This window comes from Seriola lalandi, unplaced genomic scaffold (assembly GCF_002814215.2).
Source record: "Seriola lalandi dorsalis isolate HSWRI2012SDOR001 ecotype SW California unplaced genomic scaffold, Sedor1 jcf7180002054862, whole genome shotgun sequence".
NCBI lineage: Eukaryota > Metazoa > Chordata > Actinopteri > Carangiformes > Carangidae > Seriola > Seriola lalandi.
In genome coordinates, this window is record NW_019525415.1 from 472,030 (window position 1) to 489,039 (window position 17,010).

The 17,010-nt window shown below is 39.4% G+C and overlaps 2 protein-coding genes across 7 annotated transcripts; both read right to left on the bottom strand.

Annotated features, from left to right (window-relative positions):
* Positions 1-266: 266 nt before the first annotated feature.
* On the bottom strand, positions 267-7,996 carry ldhbb (lactate dehydrogenase Bb). 6 transcript variants are annotated; one of them, XM_087179740.1, is made up of 9 exons: positions 7,901-7,996; positions 7,491-7,561; positions 6,191-6,326; positions 3,082-3,199; positions 2,599-2,772; positions 2,345-2,518; positions 2,098-2,215; positions 1,293-1,416; positions 267-764 (listed from the first exon to the last, which is right to left on the bottom strand). In XM_087179740.1, exons 3-9 carry the CDS (start codon positions 6,278-6,280, stop codon positions 597-599), a joined length of 966 nt encoding a protein of 321 aa, XP_087035866.1. In that variant the 5' UTR covers positions 6,281-6,326; positions 7,491-7,561; positions 7,901-7,996; the 3' UTR covers positions 267-596. The 6 variants fall into 6 exon arrangements, with proteins under 6 accessions (XP_087035866.1, XP_087035867.1, XP_087035865.1 ...); XM_087179741.1 differs by lacking the exon at positions 7,901-7,996 and having other exon boundaries at positions 7,491-7,855; XM_087179739.1 differs by lacking the exons at positions 7,491-7,561; positions 7,901-7,996 and adding an exon at positions 3,783-3,919 and having other exon boundaries at positions 6,191-6,321.
* A 515-nt stretch (positions 7,997-8,511) lies between these two features.
* On the bottom strand, positions 8,512-13,144 carry tmpob (thymopoietin b). The gene is made up of 7 exons (XM_023427798.2): positions 13,068-13,144; positions 12,539-12,920; positions 12,285-12,402; positions 11,460-11,615; positions 11,162-11,271; positions 10,973-11,076; positions 8,512-10,507 (listed from the first exon to the last, which is right to left on the bottom strand). The coding sequence occupies exons 2-7, from the start codon at positions 12,770-12,772 to the stop codon at positions 10,123-10,125; spliced, it is 1,107 nt and encodes a 368-aa protein (XP_023283566.1). The 5' UTR covers positions 12,773-12,920; positions 13,068-13,144; the 3' UTR covers positions 8,512-10,122.
* Positions 13,145-17,010: the final 3,866 nt, after the last annotated feature.

Genomic DNA, 17,010 nt, shown 5'->3' on the forward strand with positions numbered 1-17,010 from the left:
GGATGAGCTACAACACCAGAAGACCACATCAGGTCCCACTCCTGTCAGCCAAGAACAGAAATCTGAGGCTGCAGTGGGCGCAGACTCACCCAAACACTGGACAGCTGGAAAAACGTAGCCTGGTCTGATGCAATCATATCAACATGGACCAACATGGACCAGAATCTCAAAGAATCCATGTCACAAAGAACTGAGTCTATGTATAAATTCTATTTTACAGTGGATTTTGACTTCACCACTTAATAACTGAACACATGCACTTCTAATTCAAGCATCAACAAACTTGTTTTATTACACATCAAAGCAACACAAGTGACACTTGGTCCCACACTGCAGCACAGTCGAGGACAAATGAGTCAGAGCAACATTTAACTCAGCTGATCTCACATTTGGTCTCCAGCGAGCAGAAGTGAAAACACTCTGACATCTACAGCTAAATCTGACAGGACTAAATCTCTGTACGTACGCCTGTGACTCTACAGAGGACAGTGGGTTGAAGGTGTGGAAGGTGGAGCTGTCTGGTTTTAGTGACTGCAGAGTTATAGTAGGCAATAAGCAGTCATGAAGGTGAAGCTATGTCGCACCCTGCTGGTCAGTTAGACGTCCTGCAGGTCCTTCTGGATGTCCCAAAGCGTGTTGGCACTGGACTGCAGTTGGGCCACCTCCTCATCTGTCAGGGTCATGTTGACCACACTAGCCACACCCCCGTTGTTCAGCACGCAGGGCAGACTCAGATACACCTCATCGCTAATTCCATACATGCCCTGTTGATGGACACAAAACACTGTCTGTATGAGAATATAAACATCTATAAAACCAGAGATGCAAAAATTTATTATGCCCATATTCAAAATGAGTGAAAAAAGGAAGGACAATCTGTTATTTAAGGCATGAATTAAGTGTGATTATTACTCAACATAAATTTTAAATGTGTTACTTGTGGAAATAAAATGATCGTGCCCAGAGGTTTGCTACTAAGAACTTGATTTATGAAAACTAAACCTGAACTCAGAGGAAAAAAAAAGTCAGTTTTCATATTCAAGCCATCATAATAAATGTATAATAATAGGATTTTGTTTTGTTTATGAGCACAAACATTTTAAATGTATGCATTAAAGAACAATCTTTGCTGTTACTAGTCTTTTTACATTAAAATTACAATTACAAACATTATTTGATGTAAGTTCATGAAAGCTTTCAAAGGAAAAGCTATAGCCTGGCTTTTGTTAAAAACAGCCATGTGTGTGCAAATGTTTTAGAAGGATGAATGTGTGTGTGTGAACATCTTTTACCTTCACCATGGTGGAAACAGGATGAATCCTGTTCATGTTCCTCATGAGGCTCTCTGTCAGGTCAGCTACACTCAGACCAATTGCCCAGTTGGTGTAACCTTTCAGTTTGATCACGTCATAAGCACTGAGAGACACACGGACACAACGTAAAACACCAAAAACTGTGTTTGGACTTAGGTCTGTTTAATGTTGGGACTTCCTCCTGTTAGTTGATGTGAACAGTAATAAAGAAATGATTTGAGGTGTTAAAAATAAACTCAACACTCTAAGAAGCAGATTTTGCCTTGTGACTGGTGCTGTTGTCCTCTACAACAGCAGGAGAGATGAATATGTAATTTATGTCTGAACCTTGAATATCAGATGATCTCACATTTCAAATCTAGTTTCCAGAAAAAAAGTATTATTTTCATACCAATATAATGCTAGTTCATATACATGACAGAGGAGGGAAATATGGATCCAATTAAATTGTTACATTTTCATTTTCCCTCTGTTTTGATGTGACTATTATTATTCAAAGAATCAGATCATATAAAGTTTAATTAATGTGTAATTCCACTGAGACAAATTATTTTCACTATTTTACTGGAGTAAGGTATTTTAAAAAATGCTAAAAATTATACAGATTTACAATTATGATTATTTAAGGTCTAAGTTTTGATTAAATCTTGAGTTCATTGTGATATTATCATTCATTTAGACACTAAAACAGTTAACCAAAATATCTAGATATGAGTATTTGGCCAAAATATGATTACATTGTTAATCAAGGAAATGTGAACAACTCAAGTGAATTATGGTCTACCTGTCCACCACCATTTTGTGGGTCTCCCTCCAGTTCTCTTCATCACAGTCAGTGCCAATGTCCGGGTTTAATGTCTGCAGGTTGACTCCAGCTACGTTTGTTCCACTCCACACAGGCACTAAAACACACGTTGAAACCATCACCCTCCTTTTATAAACTTCAAACATGATAGTGCTACTTTCTTTGTGCTTGCTCCCAGGCTGTAAGTTCAGAAGGCTGAAAAAACACAAATGCCACAAATCCTCACCGCTGGTGTCTCCATGTTCTCCCAGGATCCATCCGTTGAAGCTGCTGGGGTGGATTCCCAGTTTGTCGGCTATCAGGAAGCGGAAGCGGGCTGAGTCCAGGTTGGTGCCGCTGCCGATGACGCGGTGCTTTGGAAGGCCGCTCAGTTTCCAGGTCACATAAGTCAGCACATCCACTGTTGAAGAGACTTGTTAGCACTGTTGTCTTTGTGTGAGAGACAAAAGACAGAGAGTGAAGAAATGTGTAAGGCAGCACCTGGGTTGGAAACCACAATGATGATGCAGTCTGGGCTGTATTTGACGATCTGAGGGACGATGTGCTTAAAGATGTTGACGTTTCTCTGGACGAGGTTCAGTCTGCTCTCCCCCTCCTGCTGACGCACTCCAGCTGTCACCACTACAATGCGTGAGTTTGCTGTCACAGAGTAATCTGAAAGAGAAAAAGGAAGGAGGTAATTTGTTGTAATGGTAAAGAAGGTAAAAGCTCTGTCTTCACTTTCAGGTTCCAATCCATCAAATCAAACATGATTCACTGATCATCTAAAGGTACAGGGGTTTGTACCTATAGATGATCAGTGAATCATGTTTGATGGATAAAAACCAGACCGTTGTTTCATTTTTACAGGGAAAAAAAAGCGGTCAGTGCTTGCCGGCCAGCTGCACTCTGCAAACACCTGAACTGTGTTTTATCAGACTAAGATTGCTAAGATTTCCTTTCATGGCATGTCTATGAACTTGCCTTTGTCTGCCACGATTTTTGGGGTTTTGAGGAAGAGACTGCCGTGCTGCAGATCCATCATCTCTCCTTTCAGCTTGTCCTCCATCACGTCCACCAGGGCCAGCTCATCAGCCAGCTCCTGCACACATCCGGGACACAGCATTCACCTCACAATAAACTCATTCAGCAACATCAGATCATAACTACATAGTTACTTGCTTACCTAACCTTGTACCTAGCTACTATGCAAGTAGTGACCTGCTTTACATAGATATACATGTAATGAGTGTTGAAATGTAGGTAAAGGGATTTATCACTGAGTATTGAATCTATGATCTGTGATTTAAATTAGGGTTCACCGTTTTTTGAACTTGTATTTGTATTAATTGCATTAGTTATATTGAAATGTGGAAATTAGCTAGTGTCTAAAATGTAATACACTAAACTAGGTACAGAAGAAGATGTTGCCCAATTTCAGCTCAAGAACAGCCAGGCTGAACTGCTTTTGTAGGAAATAACTGTATGTTTTGCCTTTTGATGACACATATGTTTCTCTGCTATTGTCACCACACCTTCACAAGGACAGTGCAGGGATAACACCCAGATCAGACACCAAGAGATCAGTAATCAGTCTCGGAGGATCCTGGGTATTACCCCATCCTGTCACACCAGCAGGAAGCAAGGTAATCTGAGCAGAAGCAGAACAGGGGCAGGGCTCTTACCCTGAGCAGTATGCTGATAGCACAGGCCATGCCAACCTGGCCCACACCCACTACTGTCACTTTATTCTTGGGGGGCTCAGGGGGACCACTGAACAGCGGGGTGATCAGCTTCTGCAGGATTGAGGCCATTTTAAATGCTGAGGAATGTAAATGAAAGAAGAAATGGAAGAAAACAAGAGAAGAGTATTCCTGGTCAGACATACAGTGTATGTTAGTTGTTAATAAGTGATAAACATTTCAGACAGACACACCCGAGGCAAACAGTCCTGCAACCAGAAAGCCAGCTTCGTGCTCAAACTTCATAAATACTGCATTCAGGATGTAGCATGTTATAGTCAAGAGTGTTGAGGGATTACAAATTAAGCCTGACATTTATCTCAGTAGCACCAATGGAAGCATCACTTTTCTGACATCTAGATCCCTCACAAGAAAAAAGAAAACACATTGACTGAGCTCTGTCCTCCACATTATCCTTCTGCAGAGTTCACCTTCAAAAGACACGTAGCCAGACACAAAAACAGCAGCAATACTTGCATTGTTGGGCGATGCTCCGAGCTGCAAGGTATAAATACCACCATGTAATCAGCATGGCAAACTGAATGAATACCTAAGGTGTGTTTCCACAGAGCTGCGTACCCCCTGCATCCACAACACCTCCCACAGTCACTGTTTGTACAATCCAGACAGTCGAGGCAGGTATCCGGTCAGCTGCAGCAATAGCACAGAGCACATGTGACTCAGGGCCAGACCGGGGAGCTGTGAGCTGAGAGCTGCACAGAGCTCCACTCCTCCCCTGTCCTCTCCCTCCACCCTCCTCCCCAAATGGAGGATGGAGCACTATAATCGGATGCCAAACTTGACTGACTGACTGCAGACTGTTAAAGGAGTTAGTGTAATCCCTTAACGCTGCCTCCATCTGCTGCACCTGCACAACAGATGAACATTAACCTTGTATCTAATAGGATGTCTCTAAAGAACAATAACAATTGATTTCTATTTTCTATTATTATGAATATATTTAATAATTAATGTTTCCCCAATTCTCCCTCTGAGATAAGCACAGTGTAATGCATTAGCTATTATTACAACTATAATGATACCATTGTTAAATAGTGATATCCAGAAACAGAATCTGAATTATATATGATTTAGTGGCCAATGAATATTTTGCTGTATTATACATTTGGGAATGGTTTGATACAGGATGCTGCACATCGTAAGTGAAAAGCATATGGTACTGATACTAAGACATCTGGATAATTAACCCATCTATAAATGAGGTAAAAGACTCAGTGTATAAAGACCCATTGAAAGTGCATTGGGGAAAACTGTCCATTCATTAGCCCCATGAAACTGGATTACCAAGAGAAAGCACCGTGCACTCCATGCATGTAAACATGAGCGGTTAATGAGGTGGCTTAGCCTGCAAGGTCACAGGGGGACAATGGTTTTCCTGACTTATCATTATTATAAATGTATGCTTGGTACCTGAATGATCAAACAACAGGAGTATCATCAGATCATTGGGTTTTATGTAAATGTTGTAGAAAAGACAGCTGTGTAGGGACCTGTCGAATGTTCGTATGTGACAGAGAAGCTTATGTCGCACTTGAACTTGAACACAGACAGTCGGAGTTCGACTGTTTGAATACGGTGCAAAGATAATTATATAACTGAGGCAAGCTGGTATACTTACTGATAAAGCTGGACATTAACCTGTAGTGTAATCTATAAACATTTAATAATTCTAAATTCCTATGTTACATTTTAAAAAGATTCATACTATAGGCACAATACAGTAAATTGTGTAAAAATTGTAACTTTGGCTTATTTTTTTAGGTTTTATAGGTAATTATTTGATGAGCCACAAAGTTCCAGAGAAAAATACATCTCAAAGAAACAACCTGCCCCCCTCTTTCAAAAGAAACCAACACATGCTATACCTGAATGGCTATGGTATTAATGTTTTAATTTTCAATTTGTTGTTCTTTATAGTATAGAAAGACAGTATCCTTTCAGTGATGCAGATGATGATTCTGTCAGTGCATCTGGAGATAAATAAACATCTGTAAAAACAACTGTCAACAGACCCATGTATATACTGTTGATAAACAGATTGCAAAAATAAATGCTACTTGCAGTTCTATATGGGCTGATCTGAGCTGAGCATGTTCAGTTGTTACAAAATTACAAAACTTTTTCCACAAAAAGACAAGTTCAGCATAAATGTAGATAAATATAATCCCCCTCAAAGAAACAAATTCAAACTCAGTCTAGATCCGCCTGCTTCCATCAGATTTTTCAAATCTACACAATATAAAAACATGGCTGTTCACCTGTTGTCTTGAGGGTCCGGCTACTTTGTATACAAATTCTTGTCGTTTCTCCAATGCTACAATAGGACTCACCCTTGCGAGTGTTGTGCTGTGCGCCTGCTCCTCTTCCTGCTGTGCTGTCAGGCTGCAGCCTACTGGATTTAATTGACTAAGCCTCTCCATCCCCTTCAAAGTCTCAGTTTGGCACCACAACGGTCACCTCAGTCAGCTGGTACAAGATTCAGAAGACAGAGAGTAAAGAAAAACAGAGACGGTTAGAAAACTGGTCCACATACCACATTGAAAAAGGTTGTTAATAACATATTAATAACATAAATCACAATTATGATAACTGTTTATTATCATATTATTATGCTAAAAACTAGTTAAGGTCCAGTGAAGGACCACTGCAGTGTTTTGGCTGAGAAGATTGTTTCACATTAAAATGACACCTGCACTTGAAACGATCTTAGAGCACGACCAATGCAGTTAAAGACACAAACATGACTATACAAGACAGATAACTGATTAGCTGTGAAGAGCAGCTACACTCAAGATTGCTGTTAGTCTTATATTAAATACAAACAGGTTATTAGTATTTACTAACAATCAGCCAGAGATGTTGTCCACCTCAGTTATGGAAAAGTTCCTTACTAACATTTTTTTCATTTACACTTATTTGAAATTTGCTTTTGTTTCTCTAGAAACTCCAGTAGAATTGGCTACACTCAAGAGCCGACAACCCTCTAGAAATAATATAATTAAGATGTGTCTCAATTTAGTGTCCAATGGTCAAAGTAAAATACAGAAAACTATAATTGTATTGTGTTAAAATGCAAAGACTACATTTGCATCTTTCATTAAAAAAATCTTCAAAATCCCAGGGGTGGGCACTTTTTAGTACCTACAAATATACCTGTCCATGGTGGAGAGGAGGTCATGTTGCTCATGTCCTAATGGCACCTAGAAGTCGCTCGACATCCTGGATCATGTTCCTTTATATATGTTTACAATCTCTATATAATTCCTGTTCATCCATAATGTAAATCTACTATGTGCTCTATTCTGTGTACACAACACCTAAATGGCCTTCACAGAGCAATAAGGCCACTCTTCTTTGCTCAGCATCTGGGGGGACTCACTGGACAGAGAGAAAGCAAGTCTGCAAAGGAAACCTGTGCACTACACTGAAACACAGCAAAGTATGAGATAGATGTAACAACTGGCACTTGTGTTGATTAATAAAAATATTCGCATATTTAAAGGTTATTTACAGGCTAAATTAAATCTGTAGGAAGTCTGCAGGGCACTTTAGGATGGTAAAAAAGGTTAGCAGTGTTGTCAACTTTAAGTTCACCATAAACAGAAGAAACAGAGAGGTATTAATACACACCCAGCAGCTGCTAATGAGGGCTGCTTCCACAGGGAGGACATCAACATCCTGATGGGACACAGCAGGTCAAGCTGTAACATTTCAAGGGATAATGGTAGCTACATGTCAGGTGTATAGAGGCCACGAAAACAGAAGGAAAATGAACACGGTAAGAAAACGTTACTTGTTTGGCAAAGCATCTTCGATGACTCCACTCATGGCTAGCTTAAGGTTAGCTAGCCGTTGTAACATTTATATAGTTGGGTAAAGCTAAAATATGTTAACCCCTTCCCTCCAGTGTCGGTTTAATAGACAAACGGTTGCCGCGTTTAAAGTGAAAGTATTGTTGTATCAAACCCTCCATTGAGTTCAATTAATCAGGTCACATTAAGTTGTATTTAACAAACTAACATTATTACCGCCGTTCTTACCGAAGTAAAGAAGCAACGTTGGTTTAACCGTTTTTTTTTAATCCCAAGAAAAGGAGATGTTCGATTCCTTACACCCCTCTCGCTGGTTTTGTTCTTTTTGAACCGTAATCCGTCCAGATTGAGGGCCCCGCCCGCCGGGACCGTCGCGGTGGCCGGATTTAGTGCACACCTCAGCTGGTCTGTGAGTAACGTGAAAGACGGTTAACAATTTAAAGTGGCCCTATTTAGTATTTATAAGCAGGATATTAACATCTCTTGAATGGTTTGTAACACACTATAATGTTGTGAGCAGCTCTACGGACATATTTAGGTTTTAACATACAGTATTTGCAAGCAATTATAATTTATGGCATGAAGTCAAATTTTGTTACTGTAATGTATTTCATTATCTGTTTGTACAGCAGCCTCAACTTCCCGGTGTCTGCATGAGCTATAGTTGTTAAATACGTTTATATGCTGTTTATAAATGCTAAATAGAAGGAATTTAAACTGTTTCCTTAAAGACTCCTGCTGCATTTTTTTTCAAATTACGCATATGCTGTGACAAAAATCACTGGTTTTGTCTTTGACTGATGTCCAGGCAGACCTAAAGAAGACAAAAGAAAAAAATCTCTGGTAACAACCAAGTTTATTTTATGATACACCGCCTACATTATCATAAATAAACAGATTAAAAATCCTTACCCACATAACCCCTGTCATTTCTGTCCATTGTGGGAGAGCTGCCTGATGATGAATCCATTGTGTTAAATCAGCAAGGTTCAGATTAAGATACAGTATCACTTGCATGTATTACATATTGCTTTCAAATGTTACCTTAAAATGTGCTATAAAAAAGTTGAACACACCGCTTTAGAAAAATATCAAAATAGAAACAAAGATCCCCCAGAAATCTTCCCAGCCTCAACATCACCTTCCAATGAATAAATCCTTGCACCTCATTAACTACAGCGTGTTAATTATGGTAATTTGCACAGGCAGAGGTAATCAAGAGTTCTGAAGAGAATATACTGATTAACTGTCCCAAAAAAGATTTACTTTCTCCAGATCTGCAATGTCTGGACACATGCAGTCAGTGAGGTGGGCTATGTGGGTGCACTGCAACAGCCAGTCCTGCATTTAAGACTGAAGGATCAGAAATCCAACAAAAACAAAATAAAAGAAAGCACAACAGAGCACTAAAACCCAAAGCATGTAAACTCATATGGGCACACCGGCAGGGCTGGAAAATCAATAATCTATGATCAAACACTGCAATTTCAGTTTCCTCAAGGAGTACTGGTCAGATAAATGGTAGATTATCAGCTGTTAATAGCTGTTTCATTTAAGATTTTCTGTTTGAAAATTGATGAGGATGATACAAGAGCCAAATGTACAGTACATTTCCTTCTGTCTTACAATTCAATGACAGTAAAAATCATGATTACAATACAGACTGACCAGAATTATCAGTTTAGTCATAAACATAGAGCCCCATATATGATGACTCAAGCAGTGATCAGCCACTGGAGGGAAAAAAAAGTTTGTTTTTACTTCAACATGAACGTGGGCTGATTTTCTTCATGCAGTGATGTGACCTGATTACACCACGTGTCTCCTCCCAGCACAGACCACAATAAAAAGGTTGAGCTGAATTGACCTGAGCACCATAGAAATAATGAATCACTCTACCTAATTCTACAGCTACAGAGAAAATTTTGAAATTTATATAGAAACACATGTAGACATTCTGGTATTAGTAGTAGCGCTGCTTTGTGCTTGAAAAATGGGAGGGCACTAAGTGCTAACAGTGTCCAGGCACTTCACCATCAGAAAAACACCTGGCACAGCTTTAGAAACTACAGTATGACCTTCAAAAACTATAACCATGCATGAATAAACTCGCCTCTCCATTCTGCACTTGTTTCTACAGACAAGGGTTAAATACACACAAAGACACAAACAATTCACAGATTAAAATCAACATTAAAATTAGTCTCTTCTGACTGCCACAAAAAAATGGTTATCCAGAAGCTACTGTTTGAGTTATACCTCCCTCTTGTGGTGGGAGGAAAGCTGGACTCCAGAGAGGAAAAAGTTTATCATTCCAATTAAATCTATGTCCTTTGTCCAACCATGTAGGAAAAGGTAAGAGGTGAGCCAAGTTTTCTGCTTGAGTTATGGTGTGCTGTGGCAGGTGGCAGGGAGGTGGTGTGGGCATGGCGAGGGACTGCTGAGGGTCTTTACTTCCCACCGCTCTCTGCAGCACCGCTGCTGCTGATGCCCAGGTAAGTGGCTGCGTTGTCCACAGCGCCCTGGAGTGGGACAATGACCCTGTCCAGGAGGCCTTTCAGGGTGTTGATCTGATCCTCATCCAGGTTCTGGTAGGCATAGTAGAGAGAACCACCCACCACAACAAGGAGCAGGAGTTTGAGCAACATGGACAGGAAGCCTCGTCGGGCTGCGGGTTTGCTCGAAGAGATGGTGCTGCCCGGTCGAGAGAAAGACTCTGAGTAAGAGCGGCTCTCAGTGTGGACGCTGTGCTGCACGCGGGACTCATCCAGCCAGTACTCACTTGGTTTTACAGGTCGACCAGCAGCCCCTCGGATTGGGCGCCTGCAGGTTGCACTAATCAGAGAAACAATAAAATCAATGTTTAGTGCTAATTAACTACCAAAAACACTTAACTAAAGGTCCAATGTACTAGCTTCTTCCCAAGCTTCCAACCACATCTCACAATCTTCCTCAGCAGGTGACGTTTGCTCAGGTGGTATTGAGACAGCTGTCCCAACTGACCACCCCAAAGTGTATGGGGTAAAGTTGTGGCCCCCATCTCTGTTTGGGGTTGGTCTTTGGCTTCAGATGTGACAGCTGTCTTCATGAAAACTGAACAAGCTCCAACAAGTGAACAAGACTGAAATAAGGTTGGGAACTGTGGAAAAAGCTAGTAAGTGAACCTTGACTTAGGATCAAACTATTGTTCCAAGGTCAATTTTTAGGTTAACATTTTGGTTATCTATTTTCCACAATACATTGATGTTTGGTAGTATGTGATTTATGTGCAAGTCCAAAAAAATCAAAATCAATTGTTACCTGATGCCTGTTGGTGTGCTTATTTCATTGGCAAGGATATCTTCAACAACACTCTCACTGGCTTTCTTTGGGGTCTCTTCAATAATAATTTCCTCCACCACCACCTGTCAGTGTAATATAAAAACATGTTCATAAAAATAGAAATAACATTCTTATCGCCAAGCTCTGGAATAACAAATTGTACCTCACCTTGGTTTGTCGTCTACTGCTGGTCCTGGCGGTAACTGGAGCCTTCCCTCTGCTCCTCACAGGCTTCTCTACCACAGGAACTGGCTCTGGTTCAGGGGCAGTGATCTCTTCTGAAAAAACACAGGCAATGTAAACACAACAGTGTAACATGGTCATGTCAGTACAGAAATCAGTGTTTTTTCAACATCAAACCTGCTAAACCTTGATAAACCAGCAAGAGGCTGGTTATTTATGTTATTCGTTATGGCAAGTAGAATGAATTTTACAAAATCATGAGCAGTGTGCTGTCAGAACTCACCATCTTCCTTGTCACTGTACTGGTCAGAATTTGTGTTGCCATTCTGGTTACTGTCCACCTTGGGGAGAGCTGTGACATCTGTAGGAACTTCAGGTTCAGCTGGAGGCTGGTCCAAAAGCTTCTGCAGCTTCTTCTCATACAACTTGCGGGTTGTGGCTGAATGGATGTGACAAAGGAATGAAAAGGGGTAAATAAAATGTAACACATTGTTCTTTCACTTCAGCCGGATGGATACATTTTTTGTTGAAATAAATAACCTTACTGATGCATGCCGTGATATGTGTATTATATTTTTGTGTAAAACCTTATTTCAGTATTCAAATGTGAGCCCAGTTTCATAATCATAATGTCCACAGTATGAAAAGTGAAGACCAGTAGGGATGATAAAGGCCTATTTACTAGTTATAAGCAAATAGACAGAAGAATGGATGGATGGATTAACCCATTAAAAAATACTTAATTAACTAAGTTCCTCATATGATAATATAAAGTCAAAGCCAGGTCTGGAACAATAGTGCTGGGGATTTCCCTGTCAGTTTTTGCTAAAATCACAAACATTTTACACGTAAAGAAATAAAACATTTAACACTTATGTGAATTTTTAAAAATTTTTTTATACCTTCTTTGTCTTTTTTTTTTTTTTAGAAAACAGTTAAGTTTGATGAACTAGTTGAAACAAAGACAAAATACGTGTTTTAGTTCATGTTCACAAAAATTGCTTTGTTACTATGTTTTCATACGCGCTAAATTAAATTAATTAAATTAATAAATATTTCAAGTTTTTTGTGTCTTTGAATAACTAAAATCTAAGACATGCCAACTCACCAACAATAGGTCCCGAGTCCACACCATGCTTTGCCAGCTGTTGTTTTAAATCATCATCAGTCAGGTCTGTCACTTCCATTTCCTCTATGCGAGGCTTGTCTGTCTTTTTAGTAGCTTTCTGCAGAAAAAAAATAAGTTGTATATATCATACAAGCCATAGTTCACACCAATCTATACAGACGACCACAGTTTCACATCAGAGTTATCCACAAATCAAATCCAACTACAATCTATTATGACAAACTAAAACTTACTCTTCCGGATCGACTTTTGTTGGACACCACGGGAGCAGGTAACTCCTCGTCGCTGGAGAAGGTGTCTGCAGGTGGGCTCTTCTTGCTGTTCATTACGGTTAAGTTTTTCAGATACAGCTGCACATACACTTCTTTTTTATGCTCTCCGCTGGGAAGTGGCACATTGTTGGCAGTGAGCTCATTCTTCAGCTTATCTTTCGTGAGAATCGACGGATCTTCGAGGAATTCTGCCATGCTTCAGTTTTCTCTTCAACCGATGTGAGGTCTCTTTTTCTTTTTTGCCGCTTCAGTCGGCAGCTAGAAACAACATCAACAACAGCGGGAACGTGACCGAACGGCGCTGTTGTCAAACACGACTGGCGCCTACCCGCTGCCAATTCAGCTAGCGGGAGAGAAGTGGTTTATTAAAATAAACGTCCAGTTCTGCCTCTTAGCCTAATATTTAAAATATTGACAGGTAGCTTTGATTTTTCGAAAGCAGATACACGCGTGTGCTGCAAATGGAGTTGATGCAAAAATCAAAACTCACCGGATGTAATGTAACTGAATTAGCTTAGCTTCAAACCGGTCCACTTGCCTCTGTCTGTCCGCGGTCGCAACAAGGCCACACAACAAGCTGCGCCGCTATTGGATGGAACCCCGCAGTACGCTGCACTCTGATTGGCCGGCTATGAATGGAACAGTCGTAGGCCGCCGCCGCCACAAAGAAACCGCAGGCTGTGTGTTTTAGATAACGGCTTTACACAAATCCGCCACACATTTACACTATTGTCTCAGTTTAGCGGCGTTTTATGCATTTTTATGTTTAATAAGTAGACAAAAGCGGGTTTAAACATGTCATTCGAGTTGCATTAAGTGATGAGAGGCCAATGTTAATGGCGGTTTAATGGCACTGACTGGTCCCTGCGTTTATACAGATCACTTTCAGTTTGTGAAGCATGTTTATGGCATGAATTTGGTCTAATCCTAAATGGTTAATAACAGTTCGCACTTCATAACAATAACTTCAGTCATGGCCTGAGTAACCTTCTATGGGTATCTATCTTGTAATTGTAGTATCAGACTTCACAAGTTATAACTTGATATTTGACATTGTAGATTTTTTATAATACTAATAATGTAACATTTAAAAATTGCAGATAAAAAACAACAACAACTATTGATTCCAGGGTTTTAGGGCCTTCCCTATGTTGGGGCCTTGGGTACTTAGTTCCACCATTCCCCTCACTACTAGACTCTTCGTTTTCATATTACATAATATGTATGGAAACTTTAAGACCATTAAGATGAAATCTGTTCATGTAACAGAAGAGGGCAGCAAGAGCCACATTATAGGGTGACTTGAGGAGTCTTATAAAGCACTGAATTTAGTTTCCTCACAAAAAAGGCCTTCAAGGGTATTAAAATGTCTTAAATTTAATTTACAAAACTCTCAAATATTTTCTCATCCCTGCTTAAGGCATTCATATTAGTTCTAAAATGTTTCTGTGAAGGCTGGATTACCAACTGGGAAAAGTGGGGAACTGCCCTGAGGCCCCACAAATCTCCAGGTTTACTCCATATCATTTGGGTTTGCATAATTAGATTAATCACAGATTTCATAGAAATTTGCACCAGTGTAAGTACAATATCAACAATGACAGGTTCTCCATCCTCTAACTTGTGGCTCTGGTCTCACTGTTTTAGTTCATTTTTTGCTAATTTTTTAATGTTGTGTTTTATCAAATTTCTTCCATTTCGTCTGTGTCAAATAATTAACACAGAAAATTTTATCACAGGAGTATTGTCGGGCTGCAACTATAACAATTTTTATTATACATACATCTGACACTTACTTTCTTTATTAATCAATTGATTGTTTAGTGTGTAAAAATGCCAGAAAATAGTGAAAAACAAACATACTAACATATTTAAATTGCTGTTTTTGTCTGGCCAACAAAGATTATGTGCTTACTATCATAGAAAACAGGGAAAACTGGCAAATATTGACTTTTGAGAAGCTTTGGTATTTTTGCTAAAAATGTCCCAAAGGTTTAATTAAATATCAAAATTGTTGCCAATTCATTTTATCCGCCCATCAACTATTCAATTAATCTACTAATCATTAAAGCTTTAGAATACTGGCTGGTTTCTGGGTAAAAAACGAAGCTGGCATGTACGATGGGGGTCAATAGGGACCCAACAACATAATGTTGCTGGATGTTTATCTTGCCATGGTTTCTGTATGTGTTTGCAGGCTGTCAGGAGACATTATATTAAATTAAATCAAATTGCTTTCTATGTGGTATTTAAGTCTTACATTTCAAAAATCCTAATAATTCAAAAGAAACATGGGGTTGTCTTATTTGGGGTTTCATGTTGCTCAATATCTAGTCAACAAGAAAACAAACTTAATATAAGGCAATAAAACACAGAAGTTACAACATAGTTCTTCACAGAAAGAAGAAAATGGGAAAGAGGAGTATAAAAGAGGCAAAAGAAGAAGTAACATAAAGAATACAAATGAGTTTTAAGATGATTTTTTGAAATTAGCACTAATTTGGCTGTTCAAGAGTTGAAGAGCAATGACAGCATCAGTACAATCACCATTAGTTAAATGTGGCAGAAGTCTCAGCACAGAAAATCTGAGGGATCACAGGCCAGACACACTGTTATCTGATACTGAGTAAAGGTTTTAGGCATTTTAGATGTTTCGATTATTAACCATGATGCAATACCATAAGGGAGGCATCTGATCGTTCCTAAATTCATTCTGCAGCATGACAACAACAACTCCAAACATACAGCCAGAGTCATAAAGAACTGTCTTCAGAGACAAGAAAAACAAGGAGTCCTGTAGCATATGTTCTGCCCCCCAGAAGAGTCAACATCATGGAGTCAGTCTGGGATCACATGAAGAAACACAAGACACTGACACAGACTAAACCCACAGAACAACTGTGACAAGTTCTCCAAAATACTTGGAACAACAACCTATCAAGTACCTTGAAAAAGTGCACACAAGTGCACCAAGAAGAACGGGTTTTAAAGAAGAAAGGTGGTCACACCAAATATTGATTTGATTTAGGTTTTTTGTGTATCAATAGGACACAAAAAGAAAGAATAACAAAAAAGGACAAAAAGTGACGCAATCATCATTTTCTTTTAGCTAAGTCACAGACGAAATACGTTCTAGCTTCTCTAATAGGACAACATGCTTTTCTCCGTTTTACGTTATTGCGTATTGAATATCTTTACAATTTGGACCGTTGGTTGGACAAAACAAGACATCAGCTTGGGCTGTGGGAAACTGAGGCCTGTAGCCTGATAATCAGAGTGAACTGCCATTATTGAATTGCTGAATAAATATGAGATGTGGGCAGCAATTTGGAGGTCTGGAAGCAGGCTAATATTTCAGTATTTACTGACATCTTACAGGCTAAACAATCAATCATTTAATCAATAATGAATATAATCTCTAGAAACAGCTCTCCACACATGGCAGTGTGTGACCATGTCTTGACTTTCTTGGATCTCTGGGCATGCTGGTCTCTAACTCTGTGGTGTCCCCCCTTCCTGCCGTGGGGACAGTGGTTTGAGGTGGCAGTGTGTGGCTCCCCACCTGTCCTTCAGACCTGCTTCTGTGGGGCTTTCTGGGATGCTGCTGCAGAAACCAAGCAATTGATCCCCACCTCAGCTCCAAACCACACTAAAATACAGCACTGGAAGAATAGTTCAGCTTTTCCATAGTGGATTTGCCAAAGGAGTGTAAGCGTAAAAAATGTTGAGCCCTTGAGAAACACCTCTTAAGCTTTCTTTGTATGTAATTTATACAGAAAATAAGGCTCAGGCCAAGAATCATAGAGAGTGCCTCTTTAAGCATAACAGTCATGGCCTCTGAAAAATGATCAAAGGCTGCTCTTTAATCGTCAACATTCACATTTTCTTGACAGATTATTGTAAAACAAATCTAGAGAACAAATGTAACAACTGGCAGGAAGACAGAAAACAGTTTATGAGAATATAAAGGCCAGTGTGGACTTACATCAAGACAGTTGTGTCGACAATTGAATTGTTAAATGTTATATGGTGTTTGGAAAAGAAGACAAGTCTCAAACGAACACAAACTCAAACATCTGTGTTCTAAAAGTGGATTTCTGATCACTTAGAAAAATGTTGAACACAAACTCCTTGGTCGAGTTTATCTTGGATTTTAAGTATTTCTAAATCCCAATTGAGCCAACCACAGAAGTAGCTTAGGAAAAGTCAACCTTTACCACCCAGAGAATGTCTGATTCAATTCTACTGACACAACAAAACACATACTTGTGAAATTAATCAACGTTATGAAATTTCAGCACACTGTATGATCATAGCCCTGTCATCTCATGGGCGCACATGTGTTGCTTGGTCCAAACAGTCAGCTCTATGTTTATTTTATTTTAATCTTTTTTTTTTTTTTTTTTTTAAATAAAAGTTTAATCTGTTTTACA

What these genes read in the sequence shown, in the direction of transcription:
- tmpob (XM_023427798.2), bottom strand. Translation starts at nt 12,772, where the DNA reads ATGGCAGAATTCCTCGAAGATCCGTCGATTCTCACGAAAGATAAGCTG. An exon ending in GGACTCGGGACCTATTGTTG is followed by an intron (nt 11,616 to 12,284) that starts GTGAGTTGGCAT and finishes ACATCCATTCAG; the next exon opens with CCACAACCCGCAAGTTGTAT. An exon ending in GCAGTAGACGACAAACCAAG is followed by an intron (nt 11,077 to 11,161) that starts GTGAGGTACAAT and finishes TTACACTGACAG; the next exon opens with GTGGTGGTGGAGGAAATTAT.
- ldhbb (XM_023427754.2), bottom strand. Translation starts at nt 4,371, where the DNA reads ATGCTGATTACATGGTGGTATTTATACCTTGCAGCTCGGAGCATCGCC. An exon ending in CTATCAGCATACTGCTCAGG is followed by an intron (nt 3,200 to 3,782) that starts GTAAGAGCCCTG and finishes GGATGTGTGCAG; the next exon opens with GAGCTGGCTGATGAGCTGGC. An exon ending in AAAAATCGTGGCAGACAAAG is followed by an intron (nt 2,773 to 3,081) that starts GCAAGTTCATAG and finishes TTTCTCTTTCAG; the next exon opens with ATTACTCTGTGACAGCAAAC.